This window comes from Ischnura elegans, chromosome 2, assembly GCF_921293095.1.
Source record: "Ischnura elegans chromosome 2, ioIscEleg1.1, whole genome shotgun sequence".
Taxonomy (NCBI): domain Eukaryota; kingdom Metazoa; phylum Arthropoda; class Insecta; order Odonata; family Coenagrionidae; genus Ischnura; species Ischnura elegans.
In genome coordinates, this window is record NC_060247.1 from 122,535,790 (window position 1) to 122,560,518 (window position 24,729).

The window sequence follows — 24,729 nt, forward strand, 5'->3', positions numbered from 1 at the left end:
GACCAAGGCACTAATAGCTGGGAAAGATTGATAAGGATGTGGGTTAAAAGTGCCTGAGAGGTAAAAAAAAATAGAGATACATAGGAGGCAAAGAGACTTAGGATATGGAATATAGGAAGGCTGCGGTATACCTATCTTAGGATTATAATCCTTTGTATGTGTGTATAAAATTCTCCTTCTGTCATCCCATTTTAGCAGTTCTTTGTTGTAATTAACAGATTAACCTAGAATTACTTCGAATACATAATGTGCACATTGTACATGGTTATTTTGCAAAATTTTCCTAGTTATTTCTACATGTATCCATATACATTAGGTGAATGAGTGCATGTTATGCATAAGAATTACAAGAGAGCTAGATACTTCATTTTTTAAATCTTTTAACATTCTAACATTAATCAGTGGAATGACGATTTATTATGAATTTTAATAGTTCCGAGAATATTAATGTCACTAGTCAAGTTTCTGCGGGTGTTCTGAATGTAATATGCGACTGCATATCGTACCTAAGATTTTGGTGACATTCTGTTTACTGCTGAAGGTTGCTACCTGTTAAACTGGGGAATTTATTTTTGCGCTGCAAGTAAAATAACAATTGGGATGAAGAATCATGTGCGAAAAAATTGCACAGTGCGGGTGACTCCCGTAAAAGTTATCACCGTGGCTAGTCCCGGTATACTTCAATTATGAAGAATCATGAGTGAAATACTTTTAAAATTTTCACATTCTGTATTTGCATAAATTAAGTACATAAAAACATCAAATGTTAAAAGGAACATAAGAAATTATCAAGGATCTTTTACATAGTTCTTATAAAATTTTTATGGGGTATTCTGGTATGAATGAAGGTTCTCCATGACGTGAACAATGAGGCATGATGTAGATGATGATGAGTTATCTCATCATTCATATTTTCCTTACCAATTCATGCCTTTTTGCCACATAAAATTCCCATTTAGAATGAGAAACCAATATATACAACATTTTACGTCAATGTAGAAATATTACACAGAAACTCCACTCCCCAAAATACAGTTTAGTTAGGCCATCAATCAGAATTTGTAGTAGGCCTTAAAACTTTGAATAATTCATAGAACTGATTTTCCATCCAATAAAGAAACACTCCACTTATGTAAAACTAGTCAATCACACTGCTCTTGATAGCAGAACTCATGTCAAAAATATGCCATGCACAAAGGCATGATTATATGGAGACACAAAGGCAGTGAAAAGATGAACATGTGATGCCACAAACTCATTCACAGAGCAAATTGTCAGAGCATTTAAGCATAACCATATATAACAAATCCCAAGCTTCTTGATTAAAAAATAAGAAAAGCCTGGAAATCACATGATTCACCACCTTGAACTGGACTAGTCAATCAAGCAGTAAGTTCATTGATATACTGAGAGAGGAATCGGTAATGAAATACCAGTCACTAAGAAAGTCCTTATGCAGTTGGTGGATTTCATCATCCCTGATTCATTCTGTTGTTTGAATTACAATTACAAACATATTTCAACTGGAGATAAATAAGTCAACTTCTTATGGTTCACTTTCACAGAGGACTTCTTATGAATATTCACAGCCTTCATTGTAGATACAAAAATTGTGAAACACAGGAGTTCATGAATGAGAACATTACTGGGAATAACGAATGTGCACATAACTCAGTAGTTTTTAAGGCATTGCCCCAATAGATGACTTTTAGGCACTACAAAAGCACTTCAACTCACATTAAGACCCAAGTTTTTGAGAAGAAAGAATCTCATGATCCCCCTCTCATAAGTTCTGGGTCAGTCAGGAGCAGTAACCCTGTTCATTCCTTAGTCTTCAAATATCTCTTAGAGACACTAAACTTCCCTGTAATGGTGAAGTTGCCCACAGACAATTCAAATCATTATTCAAAAGTTTCAGATTTGACCACAAAAGAAATTTAAGGAGGCATTGGCCAAATGCTATGTGAAACAAATTTCCCTGAGCTTGAGTGCACAAAGATTACACATATCGAGTCAGCTGATTGTAGAATTCTGTGAGGCATGTGTTGAGTTGAGCAAAGGTTGGCCTCTCCTCTGGACTCATGGCCCAGCAGTACGCCATCACAGCAAACCTGGAGAGAAACAAAATGAAAAGCGTTTACATTGGATCAGTTGACTGGTGACTTTCTTAGAACATCAGTCATAATAAACAGCAACACAATTTTTGGTGCCAAATGGTTAATTTCAGTAGATGGTTGTTCATCAGACTTCTCTATGTAATTGCCATAAAACAGCCAACCATTGCAATGGCAGTCCTAATTTACTTTGTCTCAGTTAACAGGAAAATGTGATGATCTATATTTAAATTCATTGTAGGACAAGTAATGCATAATTGGCATATAGAACACTTATTCAGCATAAAATAACAATTTAGTCCTCAAAAATGGTATTAATAGTGATTGGTATCTGTGGTGACTCTCTTAAAATTATATACATACTGAAAACACATAGGTATGTGAATTCTTAACATTTTTCCCATAGCAAAATATTCATACCAAATTAGGCTCTTTTCCTTGATTGGCTACCGTTGAGTTTATGTTATTGAGTGCAATAAATCGGACTTACAATTCATCTGGGCAGTTGAGAGGCTGGGCCAGCCGGTAACCTTCACTGAGAAACGAAGACATCTCGAAGGGATCAACTTCTGAGTACGGCTGTTGAGCTAAGGTGGTCAGCTCCCACAGCATCACTCCAAAGGACCACTGAAGGAGTAATAGAGGAAGAAAAGTAATAAATTTAAAGTGACATTCTATACCAACTCATGAACAGGTCAACCCCAACATTACAATAGGTATTAACAACAATCAGTCTCTTAAAACTCAATAAAAATGGAATTCATAATCTGCTAAGTTTTTAAAGTTTGTGCTCAATTGTATTTTGTTATACATTCAGATGCATATTTTGATTTAATAGTTAAACCAGTTTCCTTGCAACTTTTACAAATGAATTGGTTGAGATAATTATTTAAATTGCCAATTTCAACAGCATAGCTGGTATTTTTGCTAGATTTACATCCAGTAATATTTTATGCGCACGACAAAGGTTGAGGCTGAGGCAATCCTTAGTCAACTTGCGGGTTTAGCGTAGAGCAGTCCAGCCATGCTTGACACTCAAATGGGTTATGCATCTGGATGTGCTAAAAATCACACTCTAATTGGAATATTTAAATGCAATGGAAATTTTGTTTCAACTGCAGCGGTCAAGGAAAAAGTCGATGTCAGCTATTTCATGGCATGGTTTTACTCACAATGTCAGAGGCTGTGGAGAAAGTTTTGTGCTGCAAGGACTCTGCTGCTAGCCATTTCACTGGCCTATTCTCATTGTCCCCAAGGCAGTGGTAATCAGCTGGGAATAGGTCTCGTGACAAAGCATTGTCGGTAATGTGAACTCGAAGTTTGTCATCCACCCTGTAATTGAAGAATGAAAATGACTCAGTGAGTTAACAGCATAATTCATAGGATATCATATTCTATATTTCAGGCACAAAGAGTACCAGAAAGACAACTGACCATTGAGAAAATTTTAATGTACACAAGTACGAGGGTAATCCCAAAAGTAAGTTCTCCAATTTTTTTTAGAAATAGAAAAAACTATTTATTTTCTGTGATGCATATGTTATTTTTAAAACTGATCAAATATCTATTTTTCTACATAATCGCCATTTAGGTTGATTCATTTTTGTAAACGCTGTGACTATTTTTGCATGCCCATGTTGTACCAGCTCACCGCCATATTGGACTTCTTTCACTACTTCGTTGGAACTGAGTTGCCTTTCGGCCAAATGAAACTTAAGCTTAGGAGCATGTGAAAGTCGCTGGGGGCCAAGTCGGGACTATGGGGTGGGTGGTTGACAATGTCCCAACCAAAGTCCTGCAGGAGGGCGATGGTTCATGTGAAGAATCAACTCGTTGCTGTTTGTGGTCACAGCATTTACAAAAATACATTGACTGAAATGGCGATTATGTTGAAAAATAGATAACTGATCACTCTTTAAATAGATGTATGTATCATTGAAAATGAATAGTTTTGTCTATTTCTAAAAAATGGAGACCAAACTTTTGGGATTACCCTCATATTTACATGAAACTAGAACAAATAAATAATGGACTTGGATATTATTGCAGGGTATATATTAATAATAATTTCTGAACAACCAATGTATGCACCAAACGGTAATCCCAAGAATTTTGAAGTGTTTCTTAACAGTGATTCATAAAAGTATTTTGGTTTAATTTCAGTTTTTAAATCTATGCTTTCACAAATATCACTTTTTCCAGACTCAAATTTTACCCTCAAAATTCAGTAAGCTCATAATGAATATAAGTGAATATTATCCATTGTTTCGTAAACTTTTGAATTGTTCGTCTATCACCTCCCTCCCCATTCTCTCTGGCACTCGCTCTCCAGGTACCAGAAAATTATCATGAATGAATTATAAATCTCTTTTTAGAATCTTTGTAGATTGTTCCTTCATTTGGACAAGCAATCAAAGCTCTGCAATTTTCAATTTTAATGTTCATCTTACTTCCTTAAAAATAAAGACTCTTTCTTGAATGAATTTTCTCACCAACTCCCCCCCTCCTGTAGCTAAACTAAAAATGGAATAAGTTAAAGATAATGTACTCACACACAGTTGCGTGCAGCAAGATCTCTATGTACAATGCCCTTCTTATGTAGAAAGTGCATACCACGCAGGACTTGGAGGGCCATATCCACAACTTCCTGTGTTGTAAGTGTATGGGCAACACCTTCAGGACATAATTTACACTTTTGCAAGAATCTGAAAGGGAAAAATATTATTTAGAGGACTTATCTCGTTTACTCCAAGACAAAAAAGAGTTGAAAGTACATACTCATTTTTGAGAAGACTGCTAGTATCAGATGAACCACAACAACTAAACTTTGGACTTTAAAATAATGTCTTGACAAAATATTCTGTACATAATTCTTTTTTAAGTGGTTTAAGTATTCCAAAATGTTTGTGTCTAAGCACAGTATATATCCACATAAAACATTTAGTTACCCAAGTACATACTTCCTTTAAATAAAACATTTAGTTACCCAAGTATTTACTTCCTTTAAATAATGGCTTTGGCAAAAATATAAATTATTATCTATGTATCATGTAGTAATTACAATTAAAGTAATGAAATTGAAATTAACAAATAAAACAGGAGTCATTGCTTATAGTGCTATAGACAAACTAATTTCAATTAAAGACCATCAGAAATTGTGGGGTTTTAAGATTGAAGGGTTCCATGTAAAACTGTAAATCAGATCACCTATATTTACACAAATCTTAAGAAAAACAGGGTCAAGAAGACATAGCCATACCTAGTTTCATGATTTCATGTCAAAATTCTTACCTTTTAAGATTTGTGTAGCCGGTGTAAGGATAGATGAGGAAGGGAGCCGTCCAATCCTCAATGGAAACACCGAGAACAGAGAGCACATGCTGATGTGACAAGGCGTAGAGAGAGAGTCCCTCTTGCAGTAACAGTGATACTTGCACAGCAGATGCTTGATCTGAAAACAATGAAATTCAAGATTAATTGAGGAACTCAGATTATTCCAATAAAAACACTGCTGATGTGAAATGCAAGGAATGCGATATTCCAATCATCTTTTAAGTATTCAAGCTTCTTAAGTATTAACCCTTTTAGTGCCAGCAGGCCATCAGCCATCCTGGGTGGTATATGCGAAGAGTGCCAAGGGCCGATCTATCGGCCGGGTTTTTTTTCGCTGACACCTTTTATTTTTTGAACTTCGTATAGATTTTGTGTCTATTTTTTAATATATGTCATGCTTTAACATACTCGTAAGCATTGTGAATAAACGAAAAAAGAATAATTAGTTTCAGAAAATGCATTTTAGGCTTTACATAGTAATTTTTTTAGCGCAAACCTAAAAATTCAACTAAAAAAAGGCCTGACTTTCTTCAGCAAACCAGGCAAAATAGGCTGGCACTAAAAGGGTTTTAACATATAGCTAGCCCAAATTCTTAAATGTGATCAACAGACCACTGACATAAGAATGAATACCTCAACTCTGAGACTGATAAGATTATTCTATCGTTGGCAACTCTAGTAATTCTTCTTTCTATGTTCAGAAAAGAAACAACATTCTTCCTTGATGGCTTTTTTAAAGATATATTTTGCATTGGAAATTTTCAGCAATTGAACATTGTTTTTTCCAAAATTAAAATTGTGATATAAACTTGTGCATATTCTAACAAGGTATAGCAAGAAGAAGGTAGGCAACCTCATGAACACATACCAGTCACAGTTTTCACCAACACCTCCACTTCATTTCCCTCGGGCTCTGCATAAGTTCCACGATAAACCCTGCCAAAAGTTCCCTCCAAGACAACACTCAAGAGACGAACGTGGGACCTGTGAAGTAATATAGTCATTATGTATTATTCCAAATTTCTCCTACAATAAATGAAGTACATATCTTCACTTATGACTGTTTTGCACCATATGTTGATGATTTATGTGAAAAGAAATAGATATTTGAACCTCTCCTTGATAAAATGTTTTTGGTAATGTTAGAGTCCAAATGTTAATAACTTACCCTTGAATATTAAGAAGAAAATTAAAAGATTAAACTATTATAAAATTAGTGATGAAGGACCTACCACCTTGGCAGACAGTTCTCAGGGATAATTCATGAAGTAGCAGCTGATATATAAAGGATCTGATGACCAATACATCTTTATTTAAAAGAAAACTCAACCCTGGAGGTCAGCAAAAATGGCAAGGAACAGGGGCGGATCCAGGATTTTTTTCTGGGAGGGGCACAAGCAAGGCCGTATCCAGGATTTTGTTCTGGGTGGGGCACAAGGATACCTCCTAATACAAAACGAATGCAATGATAATGGGACCGTATTAAAAATCTTGCATATTTTTTAGGGTCTGGGGGGGGCACGTGCCCCCGTGCCCCCCCCCTGGATCCGCCTATGGCAAGGAATACACAGTTCAAAAGGTTAAGGAAGATGTAACATGCATCCATTTCAATGCATTTGGTCATGGTTAACTTACTTCAAAATAAGAGACCTTCAATGGTCTTATCAACAGTTTTTGTAAACATGATATGAAGGAGAAGAGCTTGAATACAAATTCTGTGGCAGATGATAAGAAGCAGGGGCGCCGACTTATAAAAAATATTGGGGGGGCCCATATCGGAGGTCTTGCTCCGGGAAGAGGTTAATTCAAAGTGTGTCGCAGCATATCATGATGTCACTATCATGATTCATACCACTTGTTTTCAGTTAACCCGCATACTACCTTTTGTATTTTACCTTTTGTTTTAACACATTGTTGAATTTATTTTAAAAGGTAACTATCGTCAAGCATGGGAAATAAAAAATACCAATATATTTTTGTGATTTCACAAAGCATAATATAACTAAATTATTTTCTTGAATTATTGAGGGGGCTCCGCCCCCCCAAACGAATCTTTGAGGGGGCTCGGGCCCCCTCAGGCCCCATGGAGTCGGCGCCACTGATAAGAAGTGAATAAATAAAAAAAACAACAGGAACATAAAAAAATGCCAGTGAATAAAAATCGGTGGCATAACGAGGACTTAGGTTTGGGGTGAGGAGGGGTTCAGATGAAATAGCACACCAAACCAGGCACATATATTAATGCAGAAATTTTGCTTTATGGCATGATTGTGCTTTAGAAAAGTATTGCTACATTGAAAGATTTCAAAAGAATGTTTCAAGTCTGTCTGTTTTTATTTTCACTCGAGTGAAGGCAAACTGTCAAAATAGATGGGTGAGACAAGAGTTCTGAGATGGCTCCCATTATCCACTTCCCAGCGTAGTTACACCACAGATCACACCAATGATTTCAACCCCTATGGAATAATAATCTAACCTTTGAATGGTCAGCTCTGCTATCCTCTCTTGAAGGTCCCTGGTCCTCTCGTCGGCTGTGGCTCCAGTTGCGATGCTGGATGACGCCTGGAAGCAGTGACCATTGGGACGAACGGGAGCGTAGCAGCCACTCCCACCCGATGACGATTTGCACGATGAGGGTGCATTCGGAGCCGAGCTTCCCCCATGGGCACTTTGATGTCTGCTGCTCCCGTGATGGTAGGGCCCGCCGTGCATCGACGAGGAACCATTGCCACTGCCCAGCACCAACAGTGGAGGTGCTCCAGGAATGGACAATGGAGGGGGAGACTCAACTGGGAGGAAGGAGTGTCCTTGTTGACTACTTGCGGAACCATTTCTTGATTCCCTGAAGGAATTAATCACACCGTAAATAATTATGCATCACCTATCAGTGTTACGTACTAAGAAGAGGCACTAATGAAAAATGACCAACGATTGTGACAAAGGAATCTTTTCAACACAAAACAATGGCTCATTGTGGACAGGAAATATTTCACAATCATGAGAACTAATGGATTTGCAATTTTTTGAGGTCAGCCCAACTCTTGACTTAGAGAAGGCAGTGGGGAGGGGAGGAAAGATCTGCAAATATGAATATCCTTCTGTGTCAACGTAGAATGATTGGATTTTTGCATTATTTTGAGGAGGCTAACTACAGTTGAAACTTTCCAAATAACTTTTTACCAATGAAACCATCTGTACAAGTGAACGTAATGGGTATGAACATTTTTTTTCATAAATATGACTGGATTAACCATCAAATAAGCTACACCCGTACAAATGAATAAAGTTACCAAAGTCAATGCTCCCATAAGTCATTGGTTGACTTCTCAGAAGAACAAAAAAATCATGTGTCGCATTGACACAGTGTGTCTGAATCTTTATTTTTTCTCAATAATGAGGGTAATTTCTTTTATGTGATATGTACTAAAATCACTACATACTCATTAAGATAAATTTATAGTAGCTTACTGTAGCATTTCCCCATGCCGACGTATTTTCTTGTTTCTAACGCAGAACACAGCAAGGGCACCTGAGAGGAATAGGGCTATAAGAATACAGGCACACCCAAGAGCTACATAGAAAACTCCAGCAGAGGAATTGGCAGTGGTGGCAGTAGACAGAGTGGGCGTGTCTTCAACCACAGAGTTCCTCTTGTCCCCATTGTCTGGCAAAGTATACATATTTCCTGAAACATTAAAAAATACTTTGTGGTGATCACGGCAAATTGAAGATCTCAAATTATCTTTCTTTCAGACCAATAGATGAATGTTTATTCATCACAATTGAAAATTAGGCTGATACCTGCTGGCTAATAGATCAGCAAATGTGACATAACATTGATCAAGATGTGCTTACATAAAGATAGTGAGTTCCGTCGGTAATAAGAAATTTTCAGAACACTATTGCCAGTGCCGGATTCCGAACCTTGAGGCCCAAAATCAAGATAGGCAAAGAGGCCCCCCCAAACAAACCTTTTGCCCCTCCATCCCACCAAACGGCTCCTCACCCCATCATCCTGTTCCCAAATTACTCATAGTGAAATTTTTAAATCTGACACTCCAATCCAAGTTGTGTTATAAGACATTTTAAAATTCACATTAACAATAAATGTTCTTAATGTTTCAAATTAAATTAATTTTTTTCGAGCCTGCAGTGTTCCCTTAGAGGCTGCTTTCCTCGTCTAGTGCTACATCCGGCACTACATATTGCTTATTATCGACTTCGTTCACCTGCATATTGAATATGACCATGTATAAAATATTTATACAGCAATACTTGAGTTTATTTTCAATCCATAAAAATTTCAAGGGTGATATGATGCAATGAAAAGTACAGTAAGGATCAGATTCTCTCCCTTAGTTAATATTCCTAAAAAAATTTCTAGTCTTCCCATACAAAGTAGGTAGATCATGACATTTCCATGTTTATTTTTACATGACATGATGTTTTCTATCCATTTTATGATTGACTACCAACCTTTTAAACATATCTTCCTTCTCTTGAAAACAAGTGACGTCCCATTTCTCAAGGAACCATGAGGAGTAAATGTCACATTCAGTCGTAGCGTGACATTTACTTCAGCATTGACGGTGCCAGAACATTGTAATGCAACCATGAAAGTCTGACGTGTTGTAGGAACTACTCCATTCAAAGAAACATTGGTAGAAGGAGTAGGAAGGGCCGCTGGATCTGATACATCAATAGACAATGAGTATGGCAGCTGAAAGAGAGTAACGTTGAGTTAGCATTCAATGAAAATACAAGTAGATAGCTATTTCAGTTTGAGCCCAGGAAAATTTTTAGGAATATTATTTTTGTAACTTACTGGTTTCCCAATGAGACTCTGCCATGTGAAGTGGAGATGACTAATTTTTGCTGGTACAGGTACTATGAAGTTTAAAGCATATTCATTGATGACTCCATTTCTCACATAAAACAACTCCCTGGAAACTCCTAAAAATGAAAAAAAGAGAAAAAATATGTTAGATGGCGGTTTTTTTCAATGCATTACATCCCTAGTACACCAACATTAATAGCATCATTAATGCTAGGATTCATTAAGACTGCCACATCATTCGAAATATGAAGACATATTGTTGACATATGGAGAAGGCTGATTCACAAATGGATATAGGTAGTTTAGTTATTTTCTCAAGCCACTAAGACAGGCTTATTTCAGGAAATTGTGGAAGACAATGAAATGGAATCTGGAAAAGGTCTAGGGTAGGGATGAGGAGGGTCCAAACACTTGAAATTTATTTAATGCAGTCCAAAAACAGCATAAGGCCAATTGCAGAGGACTGAAATGCTTATTAAAATTAAAAGCAGTCCGTAGTTTTACTTTTATCAAGTTTATGTAATGCAATATCCTAATTGTAACAACCACGACGAGTTGTTAAAATAACGTTGCTTACATATCCAAGTAGTGATCTCCGTGATATTAAAAAAATGTAACCTATTCCAAACAGTATTCATAGGTAGCAAATGTTCTAAATAGTATTGAAGAGCACAAACGTTTTGTTTGTATGTCGAGGGATTAACAAATACCACGATAGGTACACCCATTATCTACTCATTAAATGTAGTGAAGATATAGCTGCGACTTTGCTTGGCGGGTTCTTAGAATATTTGTCAGATATCCACACAACGTAAAATGGATTGACATGGATATTGCACGGAGGTATATTAACGCCGACTATGTTGTCTGGATATCGTTGGGTTAATGTTTGCTGCTTGAGTGAATAAAAATTTCGATGATAATACTAACAATGCAACTTAAGTACAAAGGGTACAAAGTTTAAAACTCTATAAAAATCGTCATTTGTTGGCAGCGTAAGAATACAGTAACACCTCCACCAATCACCCAAGATCAAGATCTTTCTGTTGTGATAGGATGCATCCAAAATTTTTGCTGCATCTCAGATTCATAGCAGAGTCTTCGCAATTCAACTTACAGATTAATGCGGTCACCGCAATCATCCGGAGGTAAGCTAGAAATGCCTTTTAATGCCTTATACACCTCCATTTAACCAGATTTGAATGCTACATTCAATGACGCGACTCGTCACTGACTCCTATTGGAGTTACGAGTTTGACGGTGTGATTGATATATTCCATATAGCTTAAACGAAATACAGCCAAATAATATTGTAATAGAAATCCCAATTCACCGTACAGTTAAATTATTTATCAACCGTCGCATGTTTTTGTTTTATTTTTTTCTGTAATGAATTTTTTCATGACACGGCCCTAGTCACTGCATGGTTATCTGCCGATAGTTCGTACATATTTTATGTACTTATTACGAAATTTTGAAAAAGATCAGATTTTGTGATAACCTCCAACCGTCAGTTATTAGTTAAAAGTTAGCGATGAGGACAGTCTGATTCGTTTTAGTAACTGAGCTCGTCCTTGAGGTCGAAAGAAGAGGCTCATGCATTTTGTGTTTAGATATTCCGCGACAACTCTGCAGTAGTTCTTTGTAGACATAAAATAGGGTAATTATAGGCCAGTTTATCAGCTCGTACGGTCAACTCATTCTCTGGCATTCGTGACGATTCATTACCGCACAAAGGATTTGGAATTTCATGCGTATTCGCACCACTCAGAAAATGCGAGCCAAGCGACCCGTAAAAGGATCTCACCTTACTATTATCTACTTAACGTTTTCCACTCTAGACGGCATAAGATTATATTTTTTTACCGTTGCCACATCGCATTTTTGGTCTAGTGCAAAAGCTACCGACACTGCAGCGTGTGTTCTTTTCTTCATGCGAACGCTATTACAATTTGTGAGATAACCCGTGGTAAAATAAGTACATTTTGAAAAGTAAAATTCCACTCCTCGCACGGATTATACATTGAGGATTTGAACGCAGTGCATTTATCAACACAAGACTTTAATCCCACGTGGATCATTGGAAACGGCAAAATCAAGGACCCGAATTGCAAGAAAGGAAAATAGAATCAACGAAAAAAGATGCTAAATTTACTTTCGTTTCACTACAAATATTTTACTTCATGTCAACGGCTGTCAGTTAATGATATCAAAATAAACTTAATCAGGATGAAGCAGGTATTCCTGCGGCGAATCAGCGGCATGTGCAACCGGAAGTTTTAATTTTTTTCCATTCTGAAATTTTCTGAAATTATTCCTTGTTATCATCTGAAATTATCCTTCCCCGCATTCACGGTCGCATTAAGGTTGTTGTTTCGTGAGGGCGGTCCTTTACTTTCCGCTGCGTCTAGGTGACGGTAGGCAAGTGCTCTTTAGATAGTCACCTATTGTTTTTAAGCATAGTTGGCTCAACTTTTAAATTACACTTTTCGTTGGGGAGCAATCTTGTACCATATTTTCAATTTTTCCGTATATTACGGAGGGGAGGCGGTTCTCCCCCCTTCTTCGTCCCCTTCAGCCATGACCCCGCGGAGGGGGGGAGGGGGGGAAGGAGTGCATTATTTGCACCATCTAAGTGATGATGCCGACGACGCCAATGAGTGAATACATCAAATGATTAGGTACTTCATCTACAAACTAGCATCAAGTGCGGGGGTATCAAATTGGCAACATGGTTTGGTATTTGGAGGAGGCCACCGACAGCTTAGGTCATTTGCGTCTTAGGGAAAATCACACAATCGATTTCTTCGTCCCTCGGAGTGATAGCTTAAGCAATAGCTTTTCAGGGACCAAAATGGCAATCGCTCGACCCATCAGTTTTTGAATCGCAATATCATTCCCACTGTTCTTTTGTCCATCGCTTATTCCGCCACTTTCCGTACTTACTACTGACATTTAATTAAAAGCCAAGCGTGTCATTACAATCTCTGTAAGCGACCGTGCGGTCTGACAGCGCGAAACACGGCGCAAGCGAAGGTTTCAACGATATGGAAAGGGACGTGCCGAATGATGGAGATAGGAACGGGATTCTCATCCCTGGAGTGGAGATTTAAAATTATTCCTTTTCAGAATAGTGAGCGAAAAACTAGTTCTATAAAGCTTTTAATCAATCTTTTTTCAGCCATAACGACTTGATCATTTTTTACGAGGAAAATGATCACGTGAAACAACAAGCCAGTCCCAGAAGTAAACTTGACTCATTGAGATCGGGTTTAAAAAAATAGAAATACTTTTAATCGAGACGCGGGGAATAAATTTAACAATGCGTGGAATACCATTTTGAATAAAATAAAAAATGATATAATTCCTCCTTTTCATCCAGGTTAGAAAATATCTTTCCGGCCGATCAGGAGTAACCTGATTGTTGTGACAGTTTATAGTCACATCTCAACGTATTTTCTTTGTTCAGTCAGATATTTTCATTCGCCCTGATGACGATGGACTAGTAGCCCGTTTAAACGTTGGTAATATGCAACGAATTCAACCAATGGAAATCCCGAGAAGACCTCACGCAACTGATTCGCCGGGAAAGAACTGCATCATACCTTATTGATTTTTTTTTCTTTTTATTATCCTCAATTTTTGAAGTCGACTAGCGTCACAGAGCGCAGGTCTTAAAGAATGAAATGAAAATTTTTTTTGCCAACGTTTCGGTATATCTTTATACCTTCTTCAGGACTTTGATATGCGCTGATGGTCCTCTTGTTTGTATGCATCTTGGAATATTGTTCAAAGCATACCTTATCACCTGTGGCGCCGACTCTATGGGGGCCCGAGGCCCCTCAAAAATTCGTTATGGGTGTGAGGAAAAAATGTGCCAGGCTTGTCGATTTTCCCCGGAGTGTCCAGATGTCGAGATTCGAGTTTTCAGGGTTCTAATGTTGATCATATAACTCTTTAAAATGCGTATAAAACTTAAAACTCACTACTTATAAAATTTCCCGGGGTAAGATCCCCGGTTTGGCCCCCCCAATATTTTTTTAAGTCGGCATCCCTGCTTATCACATTATTTTCTCTCACTATTTTGAAACGAAATTATTTAAAAATCTCCCTTCTACCCCTGGCAGTATTATCTTACTCAGTGACCGCTGGTGGAGGGGTATATTCCGTCCCTCCATTCCAGAATCGTGTTCGCTAACTACCTCCGGAAGGAAGGGGGGGGGGGGGGGTTTGAAAGAGTTTGGTTTGTAACGAAGGTAGGGAGGGGGGGGGGGAAGGTACAATTCGTTGTCAGGAGGAGGGTGAGGAGGTAGGTAATAACAGCGCAGAGAGTAACGAGCGTTCTGTTATCGCGTTTTCTTGAACCCGCTTATTATAGGGCGTAAGGCATGGGTGGGCACCGGTCTTAGGGGAAGGGAGAGGGGAGGGAAGGGTGCCCCGGAATCCTGCACGAAGCAGGTGGAAAGGGGGCTGAGGGTGGGGACGAGGTGGTAGAGCGATCGGTGGAAGGAAGGAGTTCACTTGTGTGGGGTGGGATGGAAAAAAAGAAGATATTATTGGAACTTCGAGAGGAGGAGGAGGCGAAAGGCGAATCCATTATGTGCTTATGGATGCATGTGAGCCATGTTGGAGTTATTTACGACTCGATGAGATGCGGTGGTCGGGGTGGGGGAGAAATTTTTCGAACGCTGATCAAATACGAGGCACAATGGTTATGGCAGCGAGATTGTTCCCATGTCTTTTTTTTCCTCCTCTCTTGTTCTTTCGTAATCTCCGATTAGCCGAATAACAATTGAGGCGTGCTCCAAAAAGGGCGCAGCTGCGTCCGTGTAAGTTTTTAGCCGGACCTCGCTCAAGAAACAGAATATTGAAAAGATAAGGGGAGGATGAAAAGATACGAGTTCCGCATTCGCATTTATCCGAGAGCAAAATTTGCCATCGCTGTGTGATCTCCACCTCTGCCAATAAAAAATAAAAAAATAAAATAAATCACATCTTATGATTTTTAAACGGAAGTGAGACGACCAGAGTGCGAGCAGTCAAATGCCATCAATACTCATCGTGCATTCAGTCTACAAAATATCAACGATTAGCCAAACATTTACGAGTTTGATATCTGTTTCCTTGCTGGCTAATCCGAGAATTTAACACAAAAAAGTATTTTCCTTTTAATATTGCACGGAAGGTGATTTATTGTTCTTTCAATTGCATTCCACCTTAATAAGGATGTTTAATGTTATATGTAGTACCCTATCGCTTGATGACGAGTAGTTGTTCAGTGTTTACGAAGTTACTGACTTTAATGCAATGTAAATCATTATATTTTTAAGATCCATGATTGAAGATGTCATAAATTTATTCCTGCTTTTTCCAATGCATAAAATGTTTACTCTTGCTTCGTTGCAGTAGAATTTTGCTGGAAAAATATTCTTCGCATCTTTTCTCGTTTATTTTTTATATTTGTACATTGCAAAGTGATTTGTTGGCATCGCATGTTTTAATTTTAGGAACAATGAACCAATTTATTACAACATACGTGTATATTAAAACGGAACATTGCACAATATTTTTCACAAATATATTTTGACTGTACACAACGTGTTTTTTAGTGTTCACAACTTTGCCATAGCACCTGAGTCAATAAACATCCATGAAAAAATATTATTAGTCTTTATAGATTCGGCTAAATCGTTCCATGAAGCATTATTGAAATACGCATTCTGACAAGGAGTTTAATGATATGTTCGAGGAGTAGTATATTTCTAATCTCTCACGCACAGGAAATTAAGAAAATTATTTGGGTGTAATATCTACTAAATTGCATTTTGACTGCCTCACTTACATAGGGACCAATGCCATTCCATTGAATGTCTTTTCCACGCGCAATCAATGTGGTAGTGGCATTATGGAGAGAAAATCAATTTTCCAGCAGATATTACTCCTTTTTTTCTCAAGCGATCACATTCCAAACGCAACGCAGGAATAGCATTTTTTTATTAGGGAAATCAAAGAAAGCATTCATCGGGAACACATCGTTTCAGGCGATATGTATTTCGGGTTATGCGATCGGGTGATTTTGCGATCGAGAGTAACAAACCACAGCGACCACATTCCCACAGCCCATTTTGTTCTTCGCGATGTCTTTTTGTCGATCGGACGGACTGCGCTGCGGTCGGAGAGGCCAACCAACGCAAACTTCACGGATTTGCGACGAGGGAGATCAAGTTTCGCCAAGTCGTTTAGAACGCACGGACGCATTTCGTTGCATGGGAAACATTTCGCGAATAATCGATCCGCTGCCCGGATGTTTTTTTTTTTCCTCCCGATACGTTATGTATTCGTGAGAAAAGCAATAACGCTGAAATTTGCCTCGGCAGGTGAAAGCAAGAGCACAAAACATGCTTCGCAGTGCGGTGCCAATGCGCGAAATTTACGTATTTGAGGTAGAAGGGACCAATTACAATCCCCTGCGGTACACCAACGATTTTTTCTACAAATCGCTATCGTCCGCCAAAATGGCGCAATTTGAGATAGAAATTAGGCTGGGAATTCCCAGAGCGTGCGCTCAAATCTTGCGGGTTCTACCGTAAAGATTAACAGCGTTTCGCAAAATGATATGATTTTTTTAAACCGCAAAATCATTAGCACAAAAAAACGAAACATATGCAAGATTTGGAATAAGTTGAACGTTTGATTCTATGCAGGTTCTTTTATTAATGCCATGTTTTTTTTAGATTACATTAACCACAATGGGGGCAATTTTTCTCTCCACATGGAATTGCAATAGATCGACGGGTCTTGTCGCAAAGAATTTTTCAGACTCAGGCGATTGGTGGTATGTAGGTGCTATGTTTCTGCGAAATGCATAGTTTTTGTGTGTGTGTGACACATAGCCAGAAATTTATTCCTTAGAAGGGGGCGGGGCTAAGTATAATGTAAGTCAACCAAACCCATAAAACATATCTCATTATTGATAAAATTTCGCAAAAATGTTCAAATATGCATTTATAGACAAAAAAGTTTTTATGACAATACCATACGCTAAGTAACAATCTAAGCAAGCTAAGAATAGAGTTTAGCTGGTAGAACACAAATTTTGCTAGAGCTCAACAAAGTTATGGGGGTGTTGCAGGCCCTCTCTAGCCACTTGACTGTTTGTGGAAGTTGTCTGTGGAAACAAATAACGATGAAATACCTTTCATTTTTTCATACACGGAGTATATTCCCACAATCAATTGAATTAGAAATTTTACAAGAGTAAAAATTGTAGCTTCGCGGATCGTTAGGCAGCTATATTCAAACACACGCCTCGTACTGTCGATTTGGACAAGCTGACGATCGTAATTTTGAGCCACTTCAAATAATCGTAATGCAGTTGTTATCAACATCGGTTGCCATATCGCCATCCGAGAACAGGACGCCGAATCGCAAGCGTTATCACCAAGCATTGAATCCGAATCAATGTCCGTCCACCATAAATAAAACTATCGACAGCACAGGACGCCGTTATCAGTGGAGTTTGCGGGAGGGCGAAAATAAGCGGGGAAAACGTGCGTTCTTTTTGTAACAAGGCAGGCGAGTGTGGCTTGTATCACACGCACGGAAGCGAAGACGAAGCAAGCGCTCCCGGCGGCGCTCCCAGCAAGCACCCAGGGACGGCTATCTAGCATGTTTGCGTTTCCCGCCCCTCAACTCACGGAGCACCTGTGTGCTGTGTCGCTACTAGTTCCCAGAAGCTGTGAAGAAGCTGCGCATCCATAGCTTCCACTCGCTTCCCATCTAGATCGTCTTAGGTTCACCGACCTCCTCTCTCTACCGTAAAGAGTCGAAAGAGAATTTTGGTCAAGAGTTCAAGAAGTTTGGAAAGAGACGATTACACATTCCCAACTGCTGTAGTTTGTACCAAGGTATTGCTATTTTTTCCCTCGTTCGAGGAAAAGTCCTATAATTTGGACACACCTGGTACCATTAACTGTCCAACATTACGCAATTATTACGGCAAAACCGACTGGTTTTAGTCCCCTTCGTGTCATTTTTAGGGTAAACTGACCCTAGTAATACATTTTAGGTACGAGATAATAAATACTAGAGGTTGATGCTTTTCTGTTTGTCGTTTCCATTTAATGAGTTATAGAAAGTATTCAAACACATATATTATTAAGCGCGACGGTGCTGGTTCAAGGTGCAGAACTAATATGGAATGGTAGCAGTACTGATCGGGTAATTTTTGACGCAATAAATTCAATTTTCACGCATCAATAACCTCCCCTTTGCCATTTACAAACTGGTATGCAGACTATGAGATCCACTTACCGTCATTTCAACGTGGGAGGAAGGAATCATCGTCCTCAGCAAAAATACGTTTGCGTTGAGATTGCTTCGATCGATCGTCTTAACCAGAATTAAAATTTCATCGGTGAACTTATTTCTTTTCGAACGAGAGGAATATAGTTTCAATTTACTTGAGCCCACGCGTGCCCGAGTTGGACGGTGTGTGTAACGCTGTTACTTGGCGATGATTTGTTAGGGGGCTGTCTCAATGAATAATTCACTTGCGGAAGAAGTATTTCTTATTCTCAGTTGAGGAAAAACTCGATAGGGGACACATGATGATTTCTTCAATATTATTGAAAACATTTCATTACCTTGGGTCTACAAGAAGTATAGCAATTGAGTTGGTTGGAAGCCAAGGGGAACGAGTGATTTTTTTTCTTAACAGAGTTAGGTAAAGTTAATTGTTAGAATAAATTCACAAAAACCTGGTTGCCAAGGGAAACGAGCGAGTCCCTGTTGTGTGCTGACATCCAGTGGAAAATGAAATGCACTACTAAACATCTAATAGATCTCGTTTATTTTCAATACCTAATTTCTGTACCTAACTCTGTATAGAAAAGAGAAATCACTTGTACCCCGTGGCTTCCAACCCAATGAACCTCTACCGATTCGTTTTCCTTGGCCACACCATTTTTTTAATTTTTTTCTGGTGATCGGAAGAATATACCTTCACCACAAAGGTACAAAAAATAGTAAGTAACGAAGTTGAGTATTTCTTCTTGAAAATAAAATTTTTCCCATTTTGTAAATGTTTTCCTTAACTGGCTTATTTCTTTCATTGGCTTCATTTCTGCCGACGTTTCGCCGAAAACGTCGGCAGATATGAAGAAAGAAAGCTTCCCATTTTGATGGCGTATTTATCTCACCGTGTCACATTTCACACAGAAATGAATTGGTCGTTGGTAGGGCTCAACATTTAAGTGTCGCCTGATTGGCTGACGTTATGAAATTTGCCTCTGAATTTTTTTCTGTTCTAAATTATTTTTTACATGCAATTTACTATTGGTGTCCAAATATTTCTCAGTTTAAGGCCCATATCAGGAAAGTTACGAACATAAGACAATACCCAAACTTAAGTTTTAAGCCCGAATGACATTCAATTCAATTCTGTGGAAAATCTGACGCGGTGAAATTAAAAAAAAACGCCTTGAAATTGGGATGCCAGTCCTTTCCGGCGAAAATGAAGCCGATAATCTGGTGCAAAACCCGAGAAGAATTCCTAAATATCATTCACGGGGAAAAAATTAAATCGGAAGAATAGAGTTATTAGAACAGAATATCGAACGGAAAGGTAATTTTAACAAAAAGAACAACCTAAGAAGAAAACTCATTTGGTTGACCTCGATGCGGGGGACACCACGAAGCTTCACCGCTGGCTATTCTCTGGTTTTATTTAAGAAATAAATATTGGCCGACCTACTTAGTTTCATCATTAAATTTTTCAGCGCGACCGTCTACCTACCAGAAATCTCATCGGCCCCCTGTCATACTTATGACGATTATTCACAGAAACGCGATAAACTGCAAGTTTTGAGTCGTTAAATATTTGAAATTTTGAATAACTTGCCCTTTCAAGTTCTGCAGTGATTTTATTGGCCGACTCACAAAAGTTGAAAGTTTCCGACATCGAAATTGGGTAGCATTATGAATATTAGAATAAATGCCATATTTTAATGTCGTCAAATGGTAACCGTTTTCAAAACCCAGACCACCAGGGGAAAAATTCTTTTTGAGCATACCGCGATGATATTTTTAATGGTTTAATAACAGGAATACGGTGATTTGTTAGCATGAATTGATTTCTGAAGCACATAAATTTTAGGTGAAGTGATTCCTCTCTGGAAAAATTTTATAGTTTCTTTTTTTATTTTGAAGCAGTTAAAATTCCCCTCTAACGGTCAGCCATGAGAGAGAATCTTTATTTTATGGTAACCATGGCCCCAATCCTTTGCTTGAGGACCACGTTCACCGCAAAGGCACTAACAATTTAATGCACTACAAAGCCTGGTTTTTCTTTTTGAAATTAATGAGTTTTTGTTCCCATGTCGTGTATTTTTTCCATAACCAATTAATCGCATTGAGGTCTTACTTTCCTCCGCCATAATGTCAGGCTTTACAAAGTTTGTCTCCAAGTGCAGTCTGGCCCTTGCATTAAAAAAAAGGTTGAAGACCCCGGCTCTAGCCCGTAATGTATACGTTAACACACGCTGAGAGGAAGTCTGGACGAAGAGACGCGAGGAAAGAAGTAGAGAGAGATCCCCGCCGAGCTGGATTCGCACATACATACGCTCTCCTAGATGAGAAGCGGAGAGCATCACGCCCTCCTCCATACATGCGCGCAACCAGCACCAAATACGCCTCAGGGGAGGGATATAGGAGATCTAAAAATAAGGCGGCAAAGGCCATAAATCGCGAGCACTTCTCGGTAGCCAATTACGCCGCGGACGTCTTGAAGACGCCCCGAGAGTTCGAGAGACGTCTCTCGGGAGAGAAGAATGGTCTCGTTCTTCGGTAACTCATTTTCATGTTTCGAATCTGGCGGATGGAAAAGTGAGGGCCCGTATTTATCAACTCGTCAATCCTATACCACACTAGTCGCGCCCGTCTTCAGCAGTGAAAAGAGAGCCAGTGATGGGATTAAGTGGAGAGAAAAGTAGCATTTAACATATACTCCTCACTTTAGATTGTGGAATTCACAAGTTTTTATTTATTTTATGAGATATTGGGCGTTAGAAGGTAATAGTTAGTTACCTTTAATAATATTTTTGACTCAAGTGATATGGCTACTTTTAAATTTGAAGGTTCAAGCATGATGGAGTGGAATTTTTCCAAATAAAAATAAATACTTTCAATTTTCCACGATTATATATTTATTATAACCAAGGTTTCAACGTTACTACATCATATTAAAGGTTTATTTCAGCATGAAAACTTTTTCGCGGATCATAATATTCACATTTGCTTTGAATTAACTAAATAGTACTTTGTATTTACCTACAGGTATCGCTCTATTGATGGTGTGGCAAACTATCTTATTTAAATATTAATGAACGTTATTAACTACGCCTTTTAGGTTTTTTTAATTCCGAATATCATGAGATGTACGACTGCAGCAACTTTCTTGAATTATGGAAGTTTTGAATTGAAATTTTTCGTTCTAAATTCTTAATGGCAAAAAATAATGGAAGCATTATCAATCATAATTTTTTTACCCCACAAGTTTGTTAATAGTTGGTATAAAAGTATTGAAATCTATTTTTTGATATTCATTTTTCGAAATGGAATGTATACATTTAGTCCAACTCGGCTACATTCATTTCCTCAGGCACAGGTATTTGTATCAGCTGCAATTAGGCTGTTATTGAGATCATTTCGAAGTCGTCTTCCCTCTTCCGAGTGGAATGAGCCATTGGAACGAAAAAACAAACAGTTGCAGGGGAAACGTGTATTCCTACCTCTAATTCTCGGAGCACAACGAGGGCAATCATCCTGCCTACCCTTTTTTTTAATGCCTGCGGAGCGCTTCCAAAAATTACATCGGAAACGAGCCGTGGTAATACAATATCCGTGCATACTGGGGTGGGGGGAACCTTCGAAAAAGGCGCTCGTTAACGTAGAAATGCATATTACGTCCAGGGCAAATTAACCTCCTCGGGGCGCCATTCATCACCATCATCCGAATGCAAAATTGGGACGTAAATTTGATTCGACGAAACGTTGCAAAGCAAAGGTAACAAAAAGAGCCCTCATATGTATGATGATGGATTTCGTTTCGTTTTCCTGTAGGAAGAAAAATCCACCGTTAAAAGATTCCACCCGATCAAAAGAACAAACTTGATTCCTGACCTCCTGTTGTCGAAAAAAAAAATCTTTCGTGCACAACATCTTTCGATATGAAAAATTAACATTATGGTTCATCCTCAGAATGCAGATTAGTCGATAAAGTATAATTACATTAATTTTTTTCCAGCTTTTTTAGCGGTTATATAAAAGCTTATGTATTTATACTTCAATTATGGCTCTGACACGCTTAGAAGTGAAAAAATTAATACGGTGAGTTGTGAGTTGCTAACAATTTATCATGATTCTTCAAAAGAAACTGTTACTGAAATTATTCAATTCATTACAAATCTCATATAAGTTTTATACCATATCGGCTATTACATTCTGCTTGTAACCGCTTCCTTCTCGACGCACAGTCAAGTATTGAAGCATAAAAAATTAAAAAGTTTGCGGCGGGACTCCGTGAAATAGCTTCATGCTGAAATGAAAAACAATGTAATTTTCACTTATTGTAATTTTATATCCCAGGTTGCGACGCGGTGCGATGTATTATGGACGAATTTTCGGATCAAAAAATGTGCACTTTATTTTCATTATATTATAAATTCTATAGCCTGGAGAGAGCCTACTTTTATTCAGACAAGTGTAATAACGCCATTGAAAGCAAATACGAATATCTTGACTATTTCACGAAAGTACATCCACATAGTTTATGTCCTAAATTCACGAACAAGAAACAAAAAAGACAGTTTTGGAAGCGATTTCAGAGGGGGAAGTAGGGAGGGAAAGAAGGGGGGAGAAAAAAGGTTATCCGGAGATTATGGAGCTAATTTAAATTCAAATAGAGTTGTTTTTGTATGCAGTCGCATACCTAACCCTACCTGCCCGTCGCTCGTGATCCCAGAACGCGCCCAGAGGGGGCGAAACGTTGAGGCGGTTACGGAATTGGTTGTGAGGGTTCGGAGGGGGAGTGGCGGGAGGTAAATGGGCGGGCATTGTTGTGGGAGTATATACATATAGGAAGAAGAGGGATGGGTGCCCATGGGGTGATGATGGTAATACATATGTAGTACGCGAGGGATGGTTTTTGTGTCGGGATGATTTGTGGCGTGGGATTCGGAAACACGTGGTGATTCAGTTCGTTTACACTAGGGATGAGTCGATTCCACTTTTTTCGATTCAGCTTCTTTCAGATCGATTCCCAATTCTCGATTCCATCGATTATTATTCATACTAACAGGTGGGATATTGAAATTTCAGCAGCATTGTTGTCATTAAGATTTCAGAATTGAATGGAATAAAATAACAAAGGCGATTCAGTGGCCCAAAAAGTATATTTATTGAAAATAGCGAATTAGTATTTTAGTTATTTAAGCATACCGGGACTAGCCACGGCGATAACTTTTACGGAGTCACCCGCAATGCACAAATTGTGCGGAAAATCCACAGAGGAAAAATCATTCGCCTTGACCGGGAATCTCACATCGCGAAAACATCTTCATCCATCAAATGCAGAATGGAAGAACAAGTACGGCAACCGAAAAGAAAATTTTTCGCATTTCCGCGGTTGCGGAGCATTCATGGTCAGAACCTGGACACAAAATAAAGTTTCAAGTGCCAAAAATCATCGCCAAAGAAAATAAATATTTCCCTACTTCGATAAGGGAGGCAACATGAATAGCAAATCACAGGGAGAACTTCATCAGGGAGGACGGTTATCCTCTCGCTTAATCTTTCAAACGGCTCTTCCAACAATCGGATCCAAAATGAACTAATCCGCGCGCGCCTGACTGGCTGTATATATATACAAGGAATCGAAGATCTGCAGATCATCAGAACCCGAAGAGGGTAGCTGGAATGTACCCGAAACTGTCGCCCGTTGAATTGAATCAACGCGGCCTTAACCCGAGAAACATTTATTAAAAGGTCATTTCAGTTTAAATATTCACAATTTAGTCACAGTACGGCATTTGGGTAAATTGAGGGGAGGGGATATGATTGGATAAAAGAGCGAGCGGATTGTTGGGTTCGGTGGGTTGCATTTGCAGACAGTTCTTCCTCCCGAAGTGTATCTAATAGTGGATTGTGAGTGGTCAGGAGAGAGTTATTTAAAAATGAGTAAATGTTCTTTCAATTCCGTAAGTAGTGATGTGATTTGGAGGTCTTCGCGTAAATATTTATCATGAATGAACCATGGCGCTCCAAACAACATTCTAATGAACGAATTATTTCTATTTTTCGCAGGTGGGATTTCGCAGCCATCAGTCTTACTGGTGAATGTTATGTTAAAATTGATTTTATCATATTAGTTCTGTATTGTATGAGGTT

At 38.5% G+C, this 24,729-nt stretch overlaps 1 protein-coding gene across 1 annotated transcript in view; it reads right to left on the minus strand.

Moving 5' to 3' along the window:
- Positions 1 to 714: 714 nt before the first annotated feature.
- The window catches only part of LOC124154551 (tyrosine-protein kinase Dnt), a 117,465-nt gene continuing 93,450 nt past the window's right edge, over positions 715 to 24,729 (minus strand). Inside the window, exons 2-11 of the mRNA XM_046528361.1 lie at positions 10,273 to 10,400; positions 9,924 to 10,167; positions 8,916 to 9,132; positions 7,924 to 8,289; positions 6,316 to 6,431; positions 5,406 to 5,565; positions 4,667 to 4,819; positions 3,287 to 3,446; positions 2,605 to 2,741; positions 715 to 2,111 (exon numbers count right to left, since the gene is read on the minus strand). Coding sequence (XP_046384317.1) covers positions 2,000 to 2,111; positions 2,605 to 2,741; positions 3,287 to 3,446; positions 4,667 to 4,819; positions 5,406 to 5,565; positions 6,316 to 6,431; positions 7,924 to 8,289; positions 8,916 to 9,132; positions 9,924 to 10,167; positions 10,273 to 10,400 — 1,793 coding nt within the window. The 3' untranslated portion in view covers positions 715 to 1,999. The remainder of the gene's footprint in view (positions 2,112 to 2,604; positions 2,742 to 3,286; positions 3,447 to 4,666; positions 4,820 to 5,405; positions 5,566 to 6,315; positions 6,432 to 7,923; positions 8,290 to 8,915; positions 9,133 to 9,923; positions 10,168 to 10,272; positions 10,401 to 24,729) is intronic.